Source organism: Xyrauchen texanus, chromosome 40 (genome assembly GCF_025860055.1).
Source record: "Xyrauchen texanus isolate HMW12.3.18 chromosome 40, RBS_HiC_50CHRs, whole genome shotgun sequence".
NCBI lineage: Eukaryota > Metazoa > Chordata > Actinopteri > Cypriniformes > Catostomidae > Xyrauchen > Xyrauchen texanus.
In genome coordinates this window covers 8,212,166-8,239,289 of record NC_068315.1, presented here as the reverse complement: position 1 = coordinate 8,239,289, position 27,124 = coordinate 8,212,166, and the positions used below count along the sequence as shown (strand labels likewise).

The following is a 27,124-nucleotide window of genomic DNA, read 5'->3' as shown; positions in this document are numbered from 1 at the left end:
TCTTAGGCTTGCATTTTCTCATTACATTTTCTCACAAACTGATTCTCTCAGTCATACCGTATCTAAGAGGCCTCATTACTCCCCAGGGCGAGGAAGTGGAAGGGAGGGGTGTCTCAAAATGTCAAATTGACTTCCGTACACACAGGGAGGACAATAGTCTATGGTCACATGTGTAAACACACCACCTCAGACACAGCACAGACTTTCCTGTACTATACAACACTGCAGCAAAAGTTAAACAAACCATTATCTGAGTCTCAGATATTGAGATTCTGGAAATGTTAACAGGGCAGAAGGTCTATTAATGCTTTTTCACACCAAACGCGAATCTTCGCCACGATATCTTCCCACGATTAACATTTTTAAGAGAAACAATAGATTCCCACAAAGCCATTCACCCCAGGAGCATACATTCATGCACCAACAAAGCAAAGGTTTTTTTTATACAGCGATTTTAGTGGGTAATTTCTGGCTGGGACAGTTAGATCTCAGACTCCAAATTCTTGTGAGCTGCCTTGCTGTCAACAGCCTACATAGGCAGCTGCCTTCTAAAGGGCCGTTTACATGTTTTTCTGTTTTTAAAAACAGCTAGACACAGAGCAGCAGAATAGAACAGAATGCAAGTGTCTCTAGATGTGCTTTTGTCGTTAGCATGTTGCTAAGCTAATGGCATGATACACTTACAAGCATAAAAATACACAGTGCACAAATATTCTGTAAATTACTCAAATTTGAACAAGGTTGAACACAATTTATATATATTTTTTAGGTATTGAATTAATGATAAGTACATTAACAGCTTTTACATACACCTTTTACACCTTAAAATGCAGCCTACATTGACAACTCAGTGGCAATTCTGTAAGGATGGATATTTTGTCATATTAAGTCAGATCAAGTTTCATCACTACTTTGAGTGAGACATCAATTTTGTGTGTCATTTGTCTAATCAAACCCAAAAGTCATGTTTGTCATGTGAAAGGAAGGCTCTAATTGCTGGTTTGTTGTATAGGATTGGTTGTGTGTGTGCTTATGCATTTTTAAAATACTCTGTTTTTGTATACTGTCATTTTCAGCTGAAATCGTTCCACAATGAACTACTCACAGAACTGGAGAAAAAAGTGGAATTGGATGTGCGCTACCTAAATGTAAGTGTAAACGCACAGACACACATAATATTTGTACACCAGTTGTACACCACAGCCTCAAGGTATATTTGTTGTGCTTATACGGTAGAACAGGCTGAATAAGATAGCAAGCCATTCTCAAGAAACTCTAAAAGCTATAATAATAAAAAGCACTCTTATAACTCACTGGAAAATCTGATTGAAACTCATAATGATGTTCATAGGGACTAGAATATCAGACTTGGGGGTGGGCCAGAAGGCAACCACCTAAAAATGCCCTAGGAACCACCTAGCAAATATACAAATACAACCCCAGTTCTGAAAAAGTTAGGACAGAATGAAAAATGCTAATAAAAACAAAAAGGAGTGATTTGTCAATTATATTCACCCTTTGCAATATTGAAAGCACTACAATTTGATGCATACAAATCATTATATGATGATTTACTTTGTGAATTTCATAGTTGTTTTTTTGTTGTTGTTGAAAATGTACAGTAATTAAAATTAGATGATTGCAACACACTCCAAAAGTCAAGTCAATTCAATTTTATTTGTATAGGGCCTTTCACAACACACATCGTTTCAAAGCAGCTTTTCAGAAGATCAGGCGTTCACATAAGATAAAACTGTGATGTCTATAATGTCGATAAATCATCATTGCGTAATTAGATAAAATACAATTGTTAATTGTGTTTAAAAAAAAGTAATTCAATAATAATTTTATTAATAATTGTATAAATAAGTACAAAGTTGGGAGAGTCGAGTGTTTACCACTATGAATCAAATTTTTTCTAAAAACACTTATTAAGCATTTGGGCACTGAAGACACAAGTTTAGAAATAAAATTTTCCTGCTGACTATCACCCTTGTAGTCACAAGTTCAAATCCAGGGCATGGTGAGTGACTCCAGCCAGGTCTCCTAAGCAACCAAATTGGCCCGGTTGCTAGGGAGGGAGCTCCTTGTGGTCGCTATAATGTGGTTCTCACTCTCGGTGGGGCGAGTGGTGAGTTGTGCGCGGATGCCGCGGAGAATAGCTTGGGCCTCCACACACGCTACGTTTCTGTGGTGACACGCTCAACAAGCCAAGTGAGTCACTACACCACCACGAGGACTTAGAGCACATTAGGGATTGGGCATTCCATATTGGGGAGAACACCCCCCCCCCCCAAAAAAATCTAATTTTCCCCCATTCACATTTGTACAGGGTCTTTGTTGCCGTATGGTGTCTTCATAATATGGCACACATTCTCAATTGGAGGCAGATCAGGACTACTGGCAGGCCAATCCAGCACCCACACTCTCTGTTTACACAGCCATGCACTTGTGATCCGGACAGTATGTGGTTTGAAGTTGGAAACCTGGAAAAGATGTTGCTGGATGGCAGGAAGTTTTTTTTTTTTTTTTTTAAACTTTGTGCATATGTGTCTGCATTAAAGGTGGCCTCACAGATGTGCAAGTTACCCATGCCATTGGCACTGGCACACCCCTGGCCCATACAGACACTGGCTTTTGGACCTGATGCTGATAACAGCTTGGTGGATGGTCCTTTTCCTCTTTGGCTGGAGAACACAATGGCTGTGTTTTCAAAAACCCAGTTCCACTGTTCTACTTTCTATCTAAAACGAGACCAAGCCCAGAGAAGTTGGCAGCGCTTCTGGTCCGTGTTGACGAATGGCTTCTGCTTTGCATAGTTAAGTCTTAACCTGCATCTGTGGATGCAGCGGCGAGTGGTCTTGACTAACAAAGAATTATTGAAGTATTCCCGAGCCCATGTCATACAGATGAATGCCATTTTTTCAGACAGTGACGTCTGAGGGATCAGAGATCATGCAGAAGTGGTTTTCGATTCCTTGAATCTTTTAACTACAGTATACTGTGCACTGTAGAGTGTGAAATGCCCAAAATCTTTCAAATTTGTCTTTGGGGAACATTGTTCTCTAAGTGCTGGATTATTTGCTGAAGCATCTGTTGGCAAATTGACAAGTCTTAAATGATCCTTGCTCTTGAAGGACTAGGCTGTTTTTGGAGGCTCTTTATATACTATGACACAATTGCTTCACCTGTTAAACATCTCCTATTTCACATCGCCTTGTTATTTCATCTCGTCAAATTGTTATTAGTCTTAAATTGCCCCTGTTTCATGTTTTTTGGAGTGTGTTGCAATCATCTGATTTGAATGTACATTAAAAAAACAAACAAGGTAAAACATCATAAAATGTGTAGTTGTATTGCTTTCAATATAGCAAAGGGTGAATATAATCTACAATCACTCCTTTTTGTTTTTATTAGCATTTTGCATACTGTTTTTTGGGATTGGGGTTGTAATAGTGCTTTCAATTTCATAATAACTAGATGTTTTTCCCCTTTTCACACAACACCACATGATTACATCTCTCTGCAGGCAATAAATTAGTTTAATTTATCTAATGAAATGGAGAGTATTACCGGTATTAACACCAAAGCCTTCTAAAAGGCTTATAAACGAAAGAAAAAAGTTAAAGAATTTTCTGATTGAGAGAATGCATGCATGAAAGATCAGCAGTGCATCTGAAACAACATTTTCAGCTTTGTAGATTGAGAAGTCATCTTACTAAGGTCTTTAACATGCTTGTTTGTAAATACATTAGATTAACCCTCAGCTTTTCAGGTTCATTTACATCTCTGCATCATGGCAAGAAATCAAAGCTACATTTGTTTGGTGACTCAGCATTGACAAAGATAAATAACTACGCTCCCATGGTTTTCCATTCTATGGATATTGAGGATGGAAAATAAACAGCGTTAGACTTAGTCAAATGTAGCAGAAGTCTTTGGCACTGAAGATTAGTGGGAAAAAAGGCTTGAATTAAAACCAAATGAATCCGTGAAGCGGAATTCTGGGAAGACACTTTGAGGACAATGAACGAACCGATTGGGCTGACTCAGCCAAGTTTCCATTAGCAAAGAACACGTGATGACCTTCATGTCTATTCATTCAGGTCACTTAAGCATTGTTAAGAAACAATTCACTCTCAGTTGGTACACTAAACATTATTCTAAAAGGATTTTTTTGTTCAGGATATCCTGAGAGTAATTACTTAGCATACTATGAAAGAACCCCCATCTCATTCCGTTCTATTTGGGATTTATCCACTTGATGTCAATCAAAATATCTAAACTGCCACCATTAAAGTTCCTCATCTTGTCTGTTGTCATATTGTTAGTTTCTGCTTATGATGTGATCTGTGTTATTGTGTCTGGCAGGCAGCTTTGAAGAAATATCAGATGGAACACAAAAGTAAAGGAGAGAGTCTGGAGAAGTGCCAGGCTGAACTGAAGAAATTACGCAGGAAAAGTCAAGGCAGCAAAAACCCCTCCAAATATGGAGACAAGGAGATGCAGGTGAATCAATGCTGCTCTTCAGATTTTATTGAAAAGATGCTGCTGACGACAGTAGCAATGCTTAATGTACAGAATGTACAGAACATGAGCATCATTCAAATTTGACAATATAATTTTATTTCTCTGCTCTGATAGATTCACAGTAACTGAGAGGTTTCCAAAACTTAGACATTGAATTTGTTTGTGATGTGTGCTATGTGCAATCTGTGACTTTCGGCAGAGTTTGAACACACTTGAGAGAGAATGAGGAAACAAAACAAGACAAAGCCCATTTTAATGTGTGATCACACTCTTACAGGCTACATTTATAAAGGCATTCATCCATTTTTCATATTAACATTATTACTATTGCTCTTTTTATTACTATTTGAAAAAAAAAACCCTAACCCAAAATATTAAAATTAAGCTCATTACTCATCCCACACTGTTTGTGCAACTTATACAATTATATGAATGATACCTCAAATCGTGCTGCTTGTTGAGTAGAGGGATGCTATTATTTTTCAAAGCGATCAGATGTCTGATTTTTGGCTGGCAAAGACGAATCTATGTCATATCAAGGGACCAGAATGTCAGAGACTTCGGGATGGTTTTATTTTACTTGAGCCAGTAAACAACCACTTTATATCACCCTAGCAACCCCCCTGAACACCTTAGAAACTGCTTAGCAACACACTAAAAACCACTCAGAACACCTTATCAACAACATACCAATGCTGTGGCAGCAAGTTTTACACAGGCAACCACCACTCACATTTTTCTCCAGAAACTAAAATCCTAGGTCATGGGAAACCGCTTTTTGGGACAATGGCCATTCCTGCTGCTCATCATTCCAAGAATTCTCGGCAGAGCTCTGCAGAGTTTTCAGCGGTTCAGCCCAGGGCCGTGAGGCGGCGAGGGTTCTGGCCAGTTTGTTCCAGGGTAACTGGTCAGTTCCAGACTATGCCATCAAGTTCCACACCCTCGTTGCATCCTGCGAATGGCAGCATGGGTTATTTGATACCATCCAGGATGAAATTTACACCTTGGACTTGCCTCCCCATTTAGATGACCTGGTGGATCTGGCCATTAGATTGGACCGGTGTCTCGCGCTTCGACGCAGCCAACGTCATTCCCCACATTCCAAGCTGGCTGACCATCACATCCACCCCACTCATGCAGATCGAGAGGACTCGGCTGTCACAGAAGGAGATGCTACTGCATATCACCAAGGGACTCTGTCTCTACTGTGCTGGCTCCAGTCATGTCTCTGCAAACAGCCCAGAAAAAGGGGCTAATGAATGACATGCTTCAAGACATGGTCGACTGATTTGTGTATGTTTACAAAGATGATATTCTGATCTTCTCCCAGAATATCAAGGAACATGTCCAGCATATCAGGTGGGCACATCAGCTACCGCTAGTGAACCGGCTGTTCGTTAAGGCAGAGAAGTGTGCATATCATGCGCAATCAGTTCCATTCCTGGGGTTCATCATCTCTTCCAAGGGAGTGCGCATGGACCCGGTTAAGGTCAGAGCAGTCCCGTCATCTACGGGGCTATCACCCTTCCAGTGTTTCCTAGGTTACCAACCCCTTCTGTTCCCTGCCCAAGAACCCAACGTCCAGGTCCCATCCATGCACGCTTTTAGTCAGTGGTGCCGTCGCACCTGTTGGATAGCCAGAGAAGCCCTCCTCCAGACTGGCACATTAAGAAGTCTGCGGATCTGCTCTCCATACTACCACGATGCACACAAGCCTACAAACACACTCTCCTCCAGAGGGTTCCTTGTGGATCTGTGCTGTAGCGAATCAGCTCTACATTCTTCCACCATTAGGTAGCGAATCAGCTCTATGAAATATTAATAATCAATCATAACTTGTTATAATCGATTATGAATATTTGGATCAGTTAATCGGGTTAACTTGATGTAGCTACATTAACATTACAACCAAATACTCGGTTCATCCTGTGAACACTCAATTTTGGTTATTAATTAATTAATTAATAGAAATGTACATTTCCGGGGCAAGGGAAATGTCTTTCTTACTAAGTATTAAGAGCAAGTAGTCAAAATCTATGATTAGTGACTTTAGATATGAGCTTGAGACACAGACAACTTTACATGTGACATGAACAAGACTTTATTAACTAGACTAAACATTTAAACTACTCTAACATACATATACATACATTCATACAGTTTACCAAGGGAAAGAGGGCTGAAAGGTGTACAGGAGGACAAGAAGTTATAGCATTGTTTGAAGTTCAGCAGATCAACAGCCTGAGCAAACCATCATATTAGTTCTGACACGCCCTTTTTAGAAAGGGGTGAGGATACTTAATGTATCAAATAATGAGACTAAGTTTGATACTTGCATGTCCCATTTGAATTAAACTGTCCTGATGCAATTTGTTGAGGCTCCAGTTGATCTTTGATGATGTTGTCTTGATGAGAGAGAACCAGTGAGAGTCAGAGGATCTTGGTGAATGGAAAGACAAGGCGGTAGCCTGGCACACGCTTGGGAGTCCTTGGGGGCCTTCTAGTTCAGCATCATCTTCATTAGGACTTCTCCGGAAGGCCCAAGAGAGTAAGAGAGCACAAGGCTCAGAGAACCAGAAAGCAAGAGATAAGCAACAAGAGAGGGCTAAGAGAGAGCTAAGAGATAAGAGCGAGAAGGAAGTGGGCGCAGTAGTTTTATACCCTTAGAAAACATGTCCCACCTCTCATTGGCTCGACCAATGAGAAGGGTTTGGGTTCCAGGCGGGAATTTGGTTTATTGCTCTTTGTTCTCACATTTCTCATTGCATGAGCAAGAAAGAAACTAGGAAATATACTTGTAATACTAATATGTTGTTGTTATCGACATATCATGTACACAGTCATTTCGATCTTCAAAATACCAAGTTATAGAGACCAAATATGCCACACATATGATTTTGGTTAACCATAGTATGCAAAGTCTGAAACATTAACCCATTAGTTTGCAAGAAAACATAGATCAAGCACATTTAAGGGAAAATGTGAGATGGCACATTAGATACATGTCAATATTTATCACATGGATATATAGAATATATATATAGGATTAACAGGGTTCATTTCTCTTTCTCAGTAAGAGAATGAAGTGAGGGTCAGCACTTCTCTGAACATTCCTTTGGAGGTCGTAAAATTCTTCTTCCATTGGGACAGGAGAATGATTCCTTTGTCAAGGCTCATTTGCATGTTTATGACAGTAAGAGATTTTGGGCTGAATGACTCAAAAGATAGTAAAACATCGCGTAATATCATTCTACAGAGATCTTATATTCGAATTCAGCTCGGACAAATCGTGAGGTTTAATTTGATACCAAGAAAGGTATATTTGGTACCTTTAAAAGTGGGTTTAACATTCTTACACTCAGGCTATTAAATATAAAGCCTCTTATTAGATATAATGAGTTCTCCTACACTACTAAACAATTCTACTAATTTTGATCTACACCAAAATACATAGCACACAGGGATTACAACATATTTCATTAAAACTAAGCCCTTTTAGGCTTTATAAGAAAGACACACATTTTTACGTTCAAAAGTTTCCCCCTTCCGGTCCACACGATAAGCACGTGGTGAGCATGCGGATGTCACATGGGGTTCTCTGTCAGTGGTTCATTGTCTCTTTGTCAATACATTTATTGTGCTTGTGGAGACTAGTTGGCGCTATTTCAGTAATTAGGGGAGTTTCAACAGTAAGTTCTTGTTTGTTCGGAACCTGCCGAGTTAATGATTCCTTCATTGATTCCCCCAGTCGCTACAGTGCTCTACTCTACCACAATGCACACAAGCCTATGAACACACTCCATCTCCACACTGCAGTTGGTGCCGGGTTTCCACATACTTCACTAGCTCACTGATAGATAGCCTACTTGTTAGCACACCCGCCTCCCATGCCGGAGACGCCGGTTTGAGTCCCGTATGGAGCGGGTAGAATAGGAGTTTCACATATAAATAGAAAAACAACTGAAAAATAGTGCAGATGGATTGAGTAATGCGCTTGATGTGTACAGCCCCTAAAACTTGCTCACAAGCCATAGTTATATCAGATTCATGAGAGATCATTCTTTTGGGTCATCGATGGGCTGCAAATTAGTCAGAGTGATTCATTAGAGAATTGGTCTGAATCAATATGATTTTTTAAAAATCTAGTAATCACAAACTCATGGAATTGCATTGGTATAAAACAGGCTGGGAACCATCTAGTTTACTGTAGACCTTTTAAAAAGACTGCATTTCTTCACATTGTTTTCAGGGTTTACACATGCTTTTGTTCTTTTGCATAGAGGTGTATTTTTACAACTTGATATGTTGTTGCTCTTTTCATATTACTGCTTTGCACAGAATCAGAAATTAAGCTGTGAAAATGTAAAAAAAATTAAATCCATTTTTAGTTTTAGTCTGTTTGGCTTTGAAGGTGCTTAAGAAAATCCCACTGTTTGGCTCAAATCCTTTCACACAATATTGTGCCGCTTTCGTGCTACAAGGATATGCTTTTGTTCATCAAGGGCCTGTTGTACTGGAGTTTAATTGTTGGGGCCACTGTTTGTTTTGAACATACGCCATTCACTACCATTGTCACCAGGCACGAGGTCAGAAGTGGGAGTATTTTGTAGTAGGCTGACCTGAGGTCAGCTCATGCCCTGAGCTGTAGGTGTGCTCCACACAATGGCGTGGGAAAACACTGTTGCGTAAAACGCTGTGGGCTCCGCTGGCTTGTTGAAGACACTCAACAAGGGTCCTGTAAAAGAGAAAAGGCAGAGAGAGGGAAGATATGTGGGCTGTTGAAGTGAATGCATTATAATAACTGAATGAAGTGGACATCCTGTTGCTGAGTCACATGAAACTGTAGGAGTATCAACGGCACCCAAACATACATAATTTGCTATTCTATAAATGCTCTTTTATGTTTTTGCTAGAGGTTGACCAATATTTATTTATTTATGAATGATACAATGCAGAAGTATAAGTGTCTTAATAACCAATAATAATATTTTTTAATTCCTGCATTTTGACACAATAATAATTAAACAGTAATTTAAATACAACAAAGTTAGGCAGACTAAAACAAAAGCGAAAGCACTTTCATGACTAATTAGATGATGTTTATTATGCTGTTATTTTTATGAAAATTAGTTTGGATTAAAATTATTATTATTATATTTACGGCATTATATTTATGTAAATGTATGTGTAGTGATAATAATAATAATAATAATATAATATTGTTGCCATTATATTTATGCAATGTTATTTTGCAATCTAAAAATGTATTTTATCTAAAAGTATTTATCCTTAAAAAAATAATTATTTGATGTTTTCTGTTTAGCTTAAAATGCCAAGATTTCTCACTTGAGTATGAATTGCTGTTACATAAAATGTTGCATAAAAAACATCCCTAGCTTTAGTTTTTAAATTCATAGTCTTTAATACCATTACAGAGTTTCAAAATGCTCAGCAGAGCTTTGCCAAGCAGAAATAAAGACTCTATTGTACTTTTTTGCTTGACTTATGACCAAAGGCCAAAAGTTTGATGCAGTGTGCACATCTAATGTGAGAAGTGCATTTTGAAAATAGAAGGAAATCACTTATTGATTGTTAGTTTTGCTTGTGACTCATAGCTCTCTGTGGCACAGTGCTTGGGAGAAGTTTTAAGAAATCGATATTAGGAGCTGTAAGTCAAACCATCTCTCATCCTAATGACTCTCCCCCATGAATTTTTGCAGTTTACAATGTGTGAAAGCTGAGGTCTAGCCCCTGGAAAAAAAACCCACAAAAGAGTTTTGTACATTGTTTGTGTCTGCGCATCATGAAAGTGGCTGTTCACTCCAGAGCTTGTTTGGTGTGATATGTTGCCCACTACTCTCAGATTTGTGGATTTTTTTCATGGATAGTGTAGTTCTTCAACTGGAATTCCACTATTAAACTATATATAAACTATATCTATATCCACTATATATATATATATATATATATATATATATATATATATATATATATATATATATATATATATACAAAATGTAAATAATGCTTGAAATAATGCGTACTAATGGATTTAAACAAAGTATATATCATTGATTATCTACCTCAGAGCAAACAGTAGGTCTATATTTAAAGGTTTATAAGTTAAATTGTTAAAAATGAACTCCTTAATGGAGAACATTCCATTTGACTGGCATATAAAAAATACCATTTACAGTTCATTTGTAAATGAACTGTAAATCTTAAAACTAGACCTAACTCTGAGAACAAAGGGATGTAATTTTTATACAGTAATTGATGCGAGCAATAACTAATACTTCTGTTAACTGGCCAAGCATGTGTGATTATTTCCAAATTCCCAAAATTTAGAGGACTAATCAGCCTGGTCGATATATTAGTCTATCAGAAGTTATTATTGTCTGAAAAATCTATTTCGAATTTTTTTTTTATTTGAGATGTAATATATATATGGTGATGAGCAGCTCCAAAAAGACCAAATATAGTTTTGGTACAGTGTCTTGGCATAAATAAATGGTAGGATCTGTTAGCTTCAATTACAGCATAGTTTACATTGCACAGATTATTTACAGCATAGAGCTGAACTATGGTGCAGTTCTCCCCATTTTCCTGAATTATTTCATAGTCATTAAAACATAATACAGTATGATGTTTTGTTGTCTATGATACATACGGTTGTTCCAGCACACCTCCCTGATTACTAGAAAGAAACTGGTCTGTTCCAGCTCCACTGCAGAATTGATGCCAGTATAAATACTGTGACCAATGTAATGCACTAAATTCCCTCGCTTTCCTTGAGAAATCATAATGCACCGAAATGACACTGCAATGCAATCTTATCCTACATTCATAATTTAACACATGTTCAAATGAGGGCATGAAAGGGGCAGGCAGATTGATTTGAACTGGAATGCCACTGTATGATTCCAGCGTGCTAGAGTATGGACTTGTGTTACATCATCTGTGTGCGCATTGGTTTTCCCTTGGGTACCCAACTAAAGGGACATAGTGCAGAAATATTGATCCGAATATGATATCTGAACCCATTTATCCCTACCCTATCTTACTGTGAGTCATACAGCTACATACAGTACTGCCTCAGAATACAAAGACACTGTCATTACTACTAGTGTTAGGAGAGTGTGGTAGCTAAAACATTTTTGGGTTTGAAAAGGATCAAATAAAGACACATTTCAGCTTTAACTACTTGACTATTCATCTTTTGTACTTGATTTGTGTCTAGCACTGGACCTGTGTCATTTATACATTTGCAGTTGCAAAAGTGTGCTCACTGGAGCTTTGAATTGTAGTATGTGAACTGTACCTGTAAATGTACGCATCATGACCCAAGCACTGAAAGAACACTTAATGTGAGGGGAAAAGGGGTCTTGACCACAGGTCTTCAAATACAGATCAGCTATTGTAGAATAGCACTGTTATTATCCAAAGAGAGAGGAGAAGAGCATGTCTGATCCATTAGCACAAAGTCATTCGGTACATGAAAAAATGATTTTGATTATTTTCACAGATAATGAGATTGTTTTTTGAACTGTGAACATCTCATAATGCTGCTTACTTATCAAAAGCCAAAGGAGAAAAATGTCTGTTAAAAAGGGTGTTTATTATTTAGCTCATTGAAGATCAGTTGGTTATCAAATGACTCCTAACCTCTTGATGAGGTATTAATTTGTGCATGTCATTAAACCCATGGCATCTCATGTATTGAGTGTGGGTGGTTGAACATCCTTTGTACATATTCATACGTCGTCACTATGAACCTGTGATATACACATTTAGATACCTTCTCTAACCTCAGACTATTAATAGACTAACAAACAGTGACTCCAGCCTCGTTCATTAACACTGGGTTGGAATGAACCAGCATAACTCACTGTGATATCAAGGCTTACACAGGTTGAGTAACATTACTCATGGTGTCATTTGTGTCTGTTGTGTGGGTGTATGGTTGGATCACACCCAGTTCCTGCGAGGTCTGTGTCCTTGTTAGAAGATGTTTTGACTGTAATACGGTCTCTAATGGGACGGTAGGCTTGGCGAAACATCGTAACAGGAGCAAACAGTATTTTATAAACTTCAGTGCCACATCATGTTTGTAAAGACACTTGCAGTATCTGGGTAAAAATAAGTACTATAAAACAAGGTTCCCCCAATCATGGAGAACCTGAAATATCAGGGAATGTTAAGATCGTGGTTTCCAGGCTTGGAAAAGTAATGGAAATAAATCAAATCTTAACAGGATAATCATTCCTCTGCTCTAAAATATTTAATGGACCTGATTTTGCTCTTTTGTAGAGTAAAACTTGCTTGCATGCCATAGTGATGTCTGATCAGTGAGCAAAATATTTTGTGTTGATTCTTTTAAAGGAATCAGACAAACTGTTTCACAAATCGATCTGAATGATTCAGTGATTCATTGATCTGCTTGTAAATTATTTTTAACATACTTATCCAGTAATCAAGTGTTTGGGAACCCAGATTAAAGCTGCAATTCATACTTGATCTAAGTCATTGTAGGATAAACACCCCAAGAATCATTTCATAATCATTTAAAAAATATTTTCCCTTTAAGCTTTGTCTTTCACAGTCCACTGAATGCTAAATGAAGAGCATGACCCCTCTTACTTGACTCTCTGATCAAATCAACCAGTCCGACGTTATTCAGCCCCACCAGCTTTGTGTGCTATGATCCATTGAGCTTTAGCCTCACCATTTGCTATCATACAGTGAGATTAAAAGCAAGCTTATGTGGTTGCCATTGAGATGTGCTGTTTCTCCTAGCATGGCTTCCATTACATCAAGCAGAGTCAAACTGGGACATTGTTTGCCATGTTTTGTCTGCTTCACACCACCTTCCCTGTCCCTAGTATGTGGAGACCATCAGCAGTAAACAAAATGAGCTGGATAACTACATCACAGACACCTACAAGAACGCTCTATCAGAAGAAAGGAGGAGGTATTGCTTTCTGGTTGACCGACAGTGTGCCATGGCCAAAAACAGCAACGTTTTCTACACAAAGGTGAGAATCAACTTCATGCTGTAGTCATAGAGCGTAAAGTTTGGGTTGCAGAAACGCTGAAAAGTGTGAAATTTCTACTTTCATTGCAAGAATTAAAATTCTGTCATCATTTACTCTAAACACATATGACCTTTGATTGAGGCTGTCAACCTGCCTAACATATCCTTTTGTGTTCCACGGAAAAATATAAGTCATTTGGGCTTGGAAAAACATGAGGATAAGTAATTGTTGACAGAATTGTTTGGGGGTGAACCATCTTTTAAACAGCCATTTAGATATGTTAACTCTTCATTTATCTAGTCTTAAAGGAAAAAAAGTTTATATTCTCAAACTTTGATATGCATATTGCAAATTTTGAGGTTAATTCGACTCTAGTCTCAAAGTCAATGCCACTTTGCTCAGTTGTTTCTGCCCCAAATTCCATTAATTCATCATTCATATCATTTAATTTCAAAGGTATTATCAAGCCAACATGCTATCATCCAATCATGCTTGCTAGAGTTTGGGCTACATTGTTTTGCAAAGGTTCTTATTTTGGGTTTAAAAATGTTTTATATTTTCACTAGTTGTTCATTAAAATGTGGTTTTCAATGGCTGATGCCGACATTGACAACTAGAGACAGAGGTGGCCTACAGTAATGCTGATATATACATTATACAATTGAATGACAGGAAATGTACACATAACACTTTGAAATATGTGCACTTTAAAAATGAAATTTTGAATCTGTTGAAAATCAAAATGGCCAAATAGTGGCCCATAAATTGGTCTATTACTAGTTCTAACTCCAATGCTAAAATCACTCTTTTGTTGTATTTTTTTTAATTGCAATGAGATTTATAATGATGACATGCTTGCGACACATTGGAGCTGGGTTTCTCTCAGGGTCAAAGGTTCAAGTTGTGTCTGTGACACTTCCCAATACCATTTACCCCCTTTCTCTCCCACTAGTTTCTTTCCTATTAAAGAAATGGCAAGAAAAAGCACATAAATTGGATTAAAAAGAATTCCTTCATTCATTTTGTCAAGCAGACCTCATCTAGGACTTCTGTGCTGCCCATATAAAAATACAGTTATGCATTGTAGAATGAACATCTTTTGGGGACATTACATTCACACAATGAACAGAAAAATAGCAGAAATTCTGTGGTGTCTGGTGGATTCACCAGCATGTCAAGGAACACCAGTCATTCCCGCATACGTGAGCTTCTATCCTCTACTGAGACACCCACGCTTCACAGTAGGTGATAGACAGAGCGTTGGGAGGAAAGATGGCAAAGAGGAGGAGAAGAGGAAGGGAGGGCTAGGCAGTGAGTGGCTCACTTTTACAAGAACAGTTTGTTCAGACGATAATCACTGTTGTGTGTAGGTAGACTCTTACTAAAGAAATCTCTCAGACAAATCGAGAAACATTCTGATGAAAAGAAAGGGCCAAAGAGAAAGAATAGTTACAGTAAAACTGCAATAGGTTACTTTAACCCTAAATTTATTTTTGTATGATTTAGCTAACCTCTGGTGACACGTTTGTCTCAAAAGTATAGTTAAGAGTGGGATTGGACTCCATTCATCCAAAATATTTTTTTAAATCACCTTGAGACCAGCTGGTTAAAAGTATCATTAAAAAAATAAAGTGAAGCTACAGAAGTTCTGAGAAATGCTCACTTATTTGCAGATGCCACTTGTTCTTTTATCGATGCAATGAAATTCAAGTTTATTTATGTCCCCTTATTTGATGGTTCTGCTCTGCGCTGTGAGAACAGCAAGAACAAAGTGACATGAAATAAACAGACCATCTGCCAGTTTATCATTGTTGGATCTTATCACCGATGCCCATGCCAGCCATGCAAAGGCAAAAGTACTTGATTCTTACTCATTCTTCAGCAACTTAGGGCAGAAGAAACAAAGAGAACATACAGACTCTTTGTAAGGGACAATAGGAAATAAACATAAAAATATGGACATATAACATAAAAAAAATATAAGGGACATTTAAAGGGTTTCTTGGGAACTGATTTGTAGTTGTAGTCTCTGAAATTGCTTTTATGTGACAAAAAAAAAAAGTAGTTATTTAGCAAATGCTTTTATCCAAAGTGAACTGTATTTCACTTATTATAGGGACTTTCCACTGGAGCAACCTGAGGTTAAGTGACTTGTTAAGCACAAAATGATGACTGTACTCAGTCCTTGATGTGATCGAACCAATAAGATTCTGGTTACCAGTCCTGAGCTTTAGCCATTACACTACATGGTGATCAAAGATCATAGTAACCTTTTACTATAATAAAGGAATAGTTTACCCAAAACTTCAGTCATCATTTACTCACACATGTGTTGTTCCAACCTGTGTGACTTTAATAGTTTCCTTGGAACACACAAGGAAATATTAGGCAGTATGTTAGTCTCAGTCATCGTTCAGTTTCATTTTCCTTCTTTTCCGTTTGACCTCTTTCAACAGTAGAGAATATGACTGAAAATGGTTAGGCAGAATATTTATGCAGCTCTTTTCCATACAGTCAATGGGAATGCGGACTTTCAAGCTTCAAAACATGGCAAAAGAGAACTCTAGAAGTATTCTTTACAACTTGTATGCTATATGTCGAAGGCTTCTAAAGCTATTTGATATCTTTGTGTGAGGTACAGAAAATGTAATTATATTTACTAAACTATTTCAGATATTTATTCAAAGACTTACCCTCCACTGTAGCTCTCAAACTTCATTCGCACTTCCACGTATTCAAACTTGCCACATTGTGATTGGTTGTGACATGCAAGAACCAATGGCATTTGGCATAATTGATGTCAAATCTGGCATGACATGTCCTGACACATCATATTTGAATGCACAGAAATTAGATTTTGAGAGCTTTGCGGAACACCAGATTTTTTTAGGTAATTATGCAAATATCTGTTCACTATACCATGGAAGAAAAAGTTATCCAGGTTTGGAACAGAGGGTGAGCAGTTGATGACAGAATTTTTATTAAGTTAAACTATTCCTTTAAAACCATTTTCAAAACAGGTTAAGCGCCGTCGACAGCATTTGCAGCATAATATTGATTTCTACAAAAAACCCTCCTTTAAAAAAGCAAAAATCTAGGTTACAGCCACTTACAATAGAAATTAATGGGGCCAATCCATAAATGTTAAAATACTCAGTTTCAAAATGATAGCCACAAGACGTAAACAATGTGTGTTAATGTGATTTTAGCATGATAATATCACTTACTAACTTTTTCTGTGTAGTTCTATCCAGTTTTACAACTTTTTTGCCAAATTTTAATGCCTAAATTCCTCAAACCGCCGTAAAAATTACAATTTAAACAACTTTACAACTCAAATAGTGCAAAAGTTTTAACAGAAGAATGAATGTAAATTATTTTATAAAATTACAAGCGTCACATTTCTGCCTTTTTTAAACCCTACCAAACATTTCCCTCAATCACTTTAATTTTAAGTGCCTCTGTAAGTACAGTATTGATCGTGCAATATTCCTTATATTATTCTAACCTCAAATGCTTCAGTCTACATGACCATGGAATCTTGTGCTTGTAATGGCATATACTGTATATTGCACCATCACACTTTATATCTTAAAGCTTTTCACTCTCTCAGATCTGCTGATTCGAACAACAAAATGAAAACAGTGGCAGTGTATTTTTACCTCTGTGAACCTGATGAGGTTTGCGACTGAGTCGGCAGGTACTCGGACAAGCAGACAGGTGATAATTGCTTTGGCAGGGTGATGTGTGGTCGTGACTTAGAAGAGGACTGTGTGGAGTCCGTACTGACCTGTACCTTCTAGTAGAGCTATAGAGACTGTCGAGGTATTATAAGTAGAGAACTAGAGGTGAATGAGATCAAAGATTAGATGAAAGGTGTTGTCAGTGTTCAAAGGGTTTAAAAGCTGGATTCCTGGAAATGGAAGTAGTAATTTAGCAGACATTTCTTTTCAATGTGACCTATAGTACATTTATTACATGGACCCATGAACACTTATATCACCAGAACAAACTGGGGTAAATGTGTTATTCACTCAAACATGAAAATTCATCATTTACTCACCCTTATGCCATTCAAAACCCATAAGACATTCTTCTTTGAAACACAATAGTAGAATTTTCAAAGAAACTTTTTTAATAGAAGAACAGTTCTTAGTGATCATGGACAAGCACCACAAAGGCCAAAAAAATAAACATCATTAAAGCACCATACAAGTAGCCCATACAGTATGTGTGCCATATTCAAAACAAGTCTTCTGAAGCCATGCAATTTCTTTGTGTGAGGAGCAGAAACACATTTAAGTAGTTATTTACAGATAATCTTTCCCTCGGCTGCAGCTCTCAAGTCTTTTTCTCCATTCCCAACATGAAGCTTCAGCAGAGGGCAAAATTATAAGTGAACAATAAGTAAGCTTCACATCGGGATCCTGATCAACCTGTCAATCTGACGGCACATTATCCAACTTTTAGTACATGGCTACAAACCAAATAAATAAATACATGAACTTAAAATTTTGTTTTGAAATTGTAAGTATGCGTGAAGAAATAAACTGCTGAACAACTGAAATCCACCTCCGGTTTGCGTCGGAGTTCTGTTGGTTTTCATTTTGTAATTAATGCCTGTCTGACTGCTCATTGTGTTTCTAATCACAAGAATACTTGCCAAATAAATAATTAAATGCACATGAAACATTGATTTGAGTTGAAATTATTTAATTAGCTAACTTGTAGATAATGCACAGTGTTAGATTTATGTAAACATGCATGCACAGCTCATACAAATGATCTGAATTACAGAAAAGAGTCCAAACATAAAGTTATATTTCTTTTGCTCAACATTCAGAGGTGTATAGGCATTCCTCATCTCTCTATTACAGCTAGTGGTTGGAGCTCAGCCAGGCTCAGTGCTTGTGCATGGGGTAAAGTAATGAGGCTATTTCAGGCTTCAGGGCGGTGAGGTTGTCAGGATTGAGAGGAATGTCTCAGAGCTTCAGAAGAACAGTAGGTGAGAAGCGATCACTTTATCGCCTTCCCACCTTCTATCAGTCCATCAATGAAAAGTTCAGCCCTGAAACCTTGTTTTCACAAATAGAGTGAGAGAATCCATATTTGATTCTGTAGTTGTTCTGCTATCATGATATCCACCAAATAGACTTTCTATGATTGAAGGGATAGTTTGCCTAGAAATGAAAATCTGTCATAATTTACTAACCCTCATGTTGTTCCAAACCCATATGATTTCTTTTTTATGCAGAACACAAAAGGAAATGTTTTGATGAATATCACGGTTCATCTTTTCAAAACAACAGTAGTTCATGTTTTATAAAAGCGGTCCATGTAACAAACATCATATTCTAAGTCTTCAGTAGGAATGCGATAATTTAAATAATTTTATAGAGAAAATCTTGACATGCTTGGCACATTCACAATTAGTGTTAAACAATTCACAAGTTTTCAAGTGAATATACAAGCTACTGTGAATAAGCTTCTCTAATAACGCTTATTAACGTGCAACAGATATCGATATTTTCACTGTAAAAATATTGAAATTCTGGGTATTTTCTTCATTAAAAGATCTGCTTTTGTGTTACGCAGTGATATGGGTTTTGAACGTCATGAGAGTAAGTAAATAAAGACAGTATTTGCATTTTGGGGTGAAAAACAACCATTATGTGTTACTGATTAACACTTTTGTAGAATAAATAATCTATATTTCTCTTTTGCTGATGTCATTCTTACTGGGCACTAATTGTAGTTGTGCTGCTGTTTGTTTGTTTTTTAGGGCAGAGATTTGCTGACACAGAAGATCCCATTATGGCAACAAGCATGCGTCGACCCAAATAAACTCCCGGATCGAGCAATGCTCCTGGCCAAGCAGATGGGCTCAGGAGCTGGTGGGACTCTGGGGGCCAGTTCCAATCACACCTCTAAATCTAACCTGACCATCTCCGACTCAATCCCTGGAGCCAAACCACTTCCTGTGCCAAACCAACAGATGGTGAGTTGGATTGTATGAAGGTTTTCATCAGAAATTATTTCCTTATGGAATAATGTCACCTCAAGTCTTGTCCAGTTTGACCCAAAGTAAAGTCTTTAAAATTGCTATATCAAATGTGAGCCACAAAACGATATGATGCCTCAGTTTTTGTAGAAGTCAGTGAATGTTGCAGCTAGCAAATTTGTAACTTGTAGTACTAATAATGTATATAATTAAGCCCTAAGGGAGTTTGGGGTGGGAGGTGTGCTCATGGCCAGAGGAATGAGATAAAGACTGTTCTATTCTCAAGCTCGGTGTAGATGGATGTAAAGTAATTATATGCAGTTTGCTAATGACCACATTAATGTAAGGAGCATAATCTGAAACCTGCAGGTGTTCACACTTACGATTCCCTTCAGTTTACAGTTTATTATCACGGTGCAGTAACATCTCCTTAGTCACAGCTGGTGTTGCAGAATAGAATAACAGTTCTAGAGTGTTTTATTTATTTAAATCAAGATGGCAAGTTTTTAAAATGGTTTAGTACCTGAATATATATATATCTATGTATACAGTACAGTAAAAATTAGATCAGGTGACTCCAGCCTGGTCTCCTAAGCAACCAAATTGGCCCGGTTGCTAGGGAGGGTAGAGTCACATGTGTTAACCTCCTCGTGGTCACTATAATGTGGTTTTCACTCCTTTGGGGGCACGTGTTGAGTTGTGCATAGATGCCGTGGAGAATAGCGTGAAGCCTCCACACGCACTATGTTTCCGCGGTAACGCACTCAACAAGCCACATTATAAGACGCGTGGATTGATGGTCTCAGATGCGGAGGCAACTGAGATTTGTTCTCCTCCACCCGTACACAATTACACCAAATCTGAGCATACAGTATTTCATGTTCGGTTTACAGTTATGTGATGCAGGATTTTGTACCAATGAGATTTCACTGTGGGCGGGCTACCCAGAGCGATGCAACAAAATAGAAAATGTATATTCATATCAATCTAAAGCTTTTAGCGTTTTTACTTTATTGCATCACATCTGATTAGAACACTGTGTTAGCAAGACAACAGGCTTGAGGTTAAAAACATAGAACTGAAAGCAGGAGGATATTAGATCCCATTTAAGATTGGTGCGACTGATCTTTGATGGGTTTTGTGCTCACTGCCGAGTCGTATGTCTCAAAATTAAAGAGAATGGAGAAGAAATGCATTAACATACACATGAAAATTAGGTACCTTAAATATTCCTAATGAAGTAATTATCTTGCAGAGGATGATGGGAGCAGAAAGTGTGCCCATGGTGAATGGCTCAGCAGGGGTTCATGGAGGAGAAGACTACCACCACTGGATGGAGACCAGAGCCGCACACGAGAAATCTTCCGCACAGACCCACAGATGCGGGGGAGAGGCCTACTCCAACACCCTGCCTGTCCGCAAGGTGGCTCCTGCCAAGCCCAAAAACACTCTAGGTAAGTCACAGGCTCAAGAATGTTCCAGACCTTTGCCAGCACAACAAGCAAAACATCTTTCATTTGAACTGTCTCCTGTTCCAATTTGTAAATTTGCAATGTTATTTACTTCAATATGAGGCATTTCATGTGATTAAATACCCAGCAACTCTCCATGATTTGAAAGGGATAGTTCACCCAAAAATGATAATTCTGTCATCATTTACTCACCCTCATGTTGTTCCGAACCTGTATTACTTTCTTTCTTCCATAGAACACCAAAGTACTGTGGAGTGGTGGTGGCGTAGTGGCTAAAGCATAGGGCTGTTAATCAGAAGGTCACTGGTTTGATCCCCACACCCACCACCATTGTGTCCTTGAGCAAGACACTTAACTCCAGGTTGCTCTGGGGGGATTGTCCCTGTAATAAGTGCACTGTAAGTCGCTTTGGATAAAAGCGTCTGCCAAATGCATACATTTATTTAAATTTAAGTAAAAGTTTAGCAGAAAATCAATGCTGTTCTCTTCCATGCATTAAATATTGCTTCTGACCAGGGGGTGTCAAGCTCCAAAATGGACAAAAACGCACCATAAAAGCGTGAGGAATAGACTGACATTTAAGTAATTATTCACTGAAAATCTTGCCTTGAAAGTCTTGAAAGTGAGTAAATGAATTCAGAATTTCTTTTTGGGTGAACTATTCCTTTAATATAAGGTTTTTTTAATGTCAGTCTCTGCATTCATGGGTTTATCAGCATCAGTGCACCTGTGTACCCACCGGTCTCTCTCTCTCTCTCTCTCTCTCTCTCTCTCTCTCTCTCTCTCTCTCTCTCTCTCCTTGAGAAAGGAGTGAGTATTCATTGACTGTATGGACAATGAAAACAGGGCAGAGCAGGTGGGAATAGATAGGACAGCTTTAAAAAATGGATAGAAAATAGGAGAAGGGTGAAGCTTCTCTTAGAGGGAAGCATTTTTAAGAAGTGGTGGAAATGAGCAGTCTTAATGATTGTGAAAGTTTGGCTCTGTTCCAAACTTAGTGATCTGCCTTGCTGCCTACAGCCTACGTAGGCAGCACACTAACTGTTATGGAACCTCATAAGTGACTGATTTGGAAAGCTCTACATAAACAGCAGCACACAAATGGCAAGGAGTGCCATTTGTGTGCTGTTGTTTATTAAATACCCAGCATCTCTCCATGATTTTAAAGGGATAGTTCACCCAAAAATTATAATTCTGTCATCATTTACTCACCCACACGTTGCTCCAAACCTGTATGAATTTCTTTCTACCATAGAACACCAAAGTAGAATTTTAGCAGAAAGCATGATGCACATGAGAGACTCGACTAACAATTGATTCAAATAGAGTATAAACATTAGCATGTTTGCTGAGGTAATAACAACATTATACCCTAATAAGTATATAAACACACAGCATACACAAATATTGGGTAAAACGGTTTAAGTGGATTCATTGATTTGATTTTATCAATATCTATAGGTATTGAATGAAAAGTAAGTATATACTGGAAAACTTGTACTGTAAGTTACTAGTTATAGTCTTTTTATGGGGATGTAACGCATTTACTAGGACTTTATTGGCTGAATCCTTCTTCTTGCCTTAAACCCATTTTATAGGTATTTTCCTTACAGTGAAATTGTTTGGTAAAAACAGTAGATAGCAGTAGCTATTTTTTGGCAAATTACTGTATATCCTTTATAGGTTCTCAGTACACTTTGTAAATGTGCAGCTTATAGGTGTAAAATAAAAATGGAATGCATATTTCAGCAAAGCTAGCTAAGCTAAGCTTCAACGCAATACAAAAGCAGAGACAGTAGTTATTTTAGTTGTTAGGTCTTTATATGTTGGTCAGTAATGGAAACAAATGATTAATTCTAACAGGTTTTTGTATAAATAATGGTTGGTATACTGCTCTAAACACTTAGAAAAGCTATAGTACTATCTCCACTTTGTATAACAGCACTCTGCTTCTCAAAGCTATGCTGAAATACACTTTCTATATTTATTTGACTCATATTAGCTTTACATTGTACACACAGTGTACTGAGAACCTATAAAGCATGTAATTTTAAAAATACTAATAAGTGCATTTTTAGGAACAAAAAGCAAATGTAAAGGGCAATAATATCAAATAGGTCCATAACTAGTCACTTACAAGTGCAATTATTTCTGTATAACATCTGAGCCTTCAAATAAAGTGTTACCAGTTTGGACATAATGCTGCCTAAGTAGGCAGCCAACTAGGTTTTGGAACAAAGCTTTTGCCTCAGAATGAATTACCATTGCTGCTTTTATACATTCAGTATTCTCATGGTGTTTCCCAAAGTTTTGTTCATGAAATGGTGTCCACTTAAAACTTTGAATGTGTTTATTGCACAATGTAAACACAACAATGTTTTCATAATGGGCTCGTGCTAAGCACTAATGTCTAACTTTGACTTCTGACCCTAGCAGAGACCCAGACCCTGCCCAGGTCTAGCTCAATGACAGCCGGGCTGGAGAGAAACGGGCGGACACGTGTTCAGGCGCTCTTCTCGCACATCGCCGGTGACAACAGCACCCTCCTCAGCTTTACAGAAGGAGACATCATCACACTGCTGGTACCTGAGGCCAGAGATGGCTGGCACTATGGAGAAAATGAGAAGAACAGGATGTAAGAACCTTAAATTTAACATCACAATAAGATCACACTTCAAGTGAAAGTTTGGATTCATACTGTAGACACCGCTCCATAAGAAGACTGTACAGAAATACATGATAATAATAAAATACATGATTTTCAGTATTTTTAGAGTATTCATGCTTTTAATTCCACTGTATTATATTTGTACTCTCAGGCGAGGCTGGTTTCCGTTTTCCTACACTCGTGTGATTCCTGAAGCAGACAGCAATAAACTCCATGTCAGGTGAGTCTGTATGAATATTAATGATGAGTTTACAAAAGGCCTTTCAAACTCTAAATGCCATTTCATTTTGTGCTGGCACAGCTTAACCAGTGTAATTAGAGAACTATGGTGATGCGCTTAATAGCATCATAAAGCATGCAATTTTAAAAGGGCTTGGTGTGTGTCTAAAGTGCCTTGATCAACTTTCAAGTGCATTTTGGTATATATGAATGTGTCGATTTATGTGTTTGGTGGTAATGGCATGTAATTGTGGTTTTTGGAGAATTTTTTTTCTGACTTAAAATGATCAAGTACTGACCAGTTAAGACACCTAATTGTCTTAACTGGTCAGTGGTGGTTCAGCGGTTAAGGCTCTGGGTTACTGACCAGAAGGTCAGGGGTTCAAGCCCTGACACCCCTGTTGGGCCCTTGAGCAAGGCCCTTGAACCTATCTGCTCCAGGGGCACCGTATCATGGCTGACACAGCACTCTGACCCCAGCTTAGCTGGGATATGTGAAAAATAAATAATTTCACCATGTATATGCAGAAATGTATGTATAATGTGTGACAATTGATCAATTTATTATTATTATTTATTAATTAATCTACCCTCATATTTTGAGGTAACATTTTTAAAAATAACAAAAAAGTTGCATTGTTGATCTTCAAACGGTTCTGGCAGAGATGTGCTTCCCCATCTCATGTCCATGATATCCACATCTGTCCTCAGTTGTTGTCTAAAATGCTTGCTATGATGTTAATGACAGCATATTGGGAACAATGAATCTTTGTTAAAAACAAAATGATTACAAAGTGTATGCAAACATTCCAAATTAATTTATGTAGGATAATTATGTTTGTATTAAAGTACAAAAAGTGCATCCACTTCATTAATGTATTACAGAGTGGATGTTAAATAGAGAATTTTATGACATTTTAAAATTTCAACACTTTAAGGAAAACTTTAAGGTGCACTCATTAACTTTATTGCTTGTGTCATCTTGGACTTACAGTGACACCTATTGGTGTTGATGCAGCATTATTCAAAATCAATAGTTTTCAGTTACAGATGCCATTGTAGAAATTCACTATTCACAATCAGCTATGGTTAATTTAATCCAAGAGTGAAAGTGTCCAATACCAAGACAGTTACTGAGATTAAGTAAGTAGTATTCAGCTGGTCATGTGATCCAAACATGGCTGCCCCCATGAGTGACCCTCTCCATGTAGAATAAAACAGCTTTAATAAGGTTACGGATATGACTAGAGTCCTCATCTCAAGTCAGTGGTCATGATTTTATACATGTGTTTGAAAATTACAATGAAATTCTTTAGGAGTAAAACATTTTTAATGGAGAAAAAAATTACTGAGTGCACCTTTAAAGACACACAATAACAAAAATTATTATTGGGGGCCTGGGTAGCTCAGCGAGTAAATGCGCTGACTACCAGCCCTGGAGTCAGGAGTTGGAATCCAGGGCGTGCTCAGTGACTCCTGCCAGGTCTCCTAAGCAACCAAATTGGCCCGGTTGCTAGGGGTCACCTGGGTTAACTTCCTCGTGGTCAATATAATGTGTCTCTCTCTCTCTCTCTCTCTCTCGGTGGGGCGCGTGGTGAGTTGTGCATGGATGCCGTGGAGAATAAGGTTAAGCCTCCACACAAGCTATGTCTCCGCGTTAACGCGCTCAACAAGCCATGTGATAAGAAGCGGAGACTACTGATATTTGTCCTCTGCCACCTGGATTGAAGCGAGTCACTATGCCACCATGAGGATTTAGAGAGATTGGGAATTGGGCATTCCAAATTGGGGAGTAAAAGGGGAGAAAAGTTTATTTTAATCTGTTCAAATGTGATTTTGTAAAAATAAACAAAAAACATTGAATTCATACTAGGGCAAAGCTAAGTTTCCCTAACTGAAGAATCACCCATATTCGTGTGTATTTGTAGTTTGCAGCAAAGCAGGAGCAGCAGCACAGGAAATCTTCTGGAAAGAGAGATAGCTTCACCAACACCTGACTACGGCATGACTGCCCGTTTCCTCACCCAGCAGCAGAGCGCGCCACACAGCCGACAGAGACCATACAGCACGGCAGTGCCAGGATTCTCACAAGTAGGCAATTTCCCCACACACAAAGTCTGTTCTCATGCAGCGTCAATCTCATATTCAGTACACACAGATTAATCTTGACAAATGTATGCAGATGTTAGCACAGACTTCTATAGTAACGTTAATAGAACTGAAGCATTAATCACCTTCCGTATATGACGGCACAATAGAAAAATAGTTGCCCGACAATTTGATTAGAGCAGCCTGAGCTCCAGCTAACAGCATAGAGAACGTTCCAAGACATTACCCTAAGTAAACCAGGATCACTCCCTATGTGTGTGTGTGTGTGTGTGTGTGTGTTACTTTAGCTGCGTGAACTGAGCTGATTAGAAAATACATTTCTTGTTTGATTAAACTTCTTTTGAGAGGCCATTCTAATAGACACTTTCCAACAACACAGATTTGGGGAGGACAGAGAAAAAAGATTAGAATGAGAGAGTTTGCAGAATTTGTGATAGGAATTATTTGTAAGCTCCTTGATGGATATTAATTGATAATAATAATGAACAGTTGCCTATGAATACATTTTATCAGACATAAAAAGATATACATACAAAAATACAGTAAAGTGGCCCCAAAATGTATTTTGACACTTAACTTACACATACTGTTCATGAATTTTATTGCATAGATAACATGATCAAGTGGCATCTGGCAAGAAAATTAGGCTAGACGTTTTTCAAGAAATATCTTGCCATTTTAAGCACTTTAATTTGCACATATTTTTAACCGACTCGTCTCAACATAATTTTAGTGGATGTATAAACTGAGATCCCTTTTAAATTCACACAGGTGTATTGGCAGAGTAATCACAGGTGTAGTTCATCACATTTACTATGGACATGATCCACTAACATTTTATAACCAGAAAGTGCTCAAATATGTTTTGTCTTTAATCTTAATTCATGGTATATATCGCTTTTTTTTAAAGTTTAAAAAGTTTGCTATATTGTCTTTAAAATAAAAGTAACTTGGTTTGATATTTTGCTGTCTAATGCAATGGTATTAATACATGTTTACATGCCCCTTAAGTGTCCAAATGTCTTTTAGGGCCTCTGTGTAGACATAAACACTCCAACAAAAAATCCTGTTCTTTATTTGTATGTTGGTC

General features: G+C 37.8%; 1 protein-coding gene across 6 annotated transcripts in view; it reads left to right on the top strand.

Annotated features, from left to right (window-relative positions):
- Nucleotides 1–27,124, top strand: part of LOC127633682 (brain-specific angiogenesis inhibitor 1-associated protein 2-like) — a 78,517-nt gene that overhangs the window by 36,281 nt on the left and 15,112 nt on the right. For 4 of the 6 annotated variants that reach the window (XM_052112936.1, XM_052112933.1, XM_052112938.1 and 1 more), the window contains 8 exons: nt 1,077–1,148; nt 4,372–4,509; nt 13,413–13,565; nt 19,348–19,563; nt 20,822–21,020; nt 23,472–23,673; nt 23,858–23,926; nt 25,854–26,016. In XM_052112936.1, the coding sequence (XP_051968896.1) occupies nt 1,077–1,148; nt 4,372–4,509; nt 13,413–13,565; nt 19,348–19,563; nt 20,822–21,020; nt 23,472–23,673; nt 23,858–23,926; nt 25,854–26,016 (1,212 nt within the window). The remainder of the gene's footprint in view (nt 1–1,076; nt 1,149–4,371; nt 4,510–13,412; nt 13,566–19,347; nt 19,564–20,821; nt 21,021–23,471; nt 23,674–23,857; nt 23,927–25,853; nt 26,017–27,124) is intronic. The other 2 variants (XM_052112934.1, XM_052112937.1) reach the window with 2 other exon arrangements.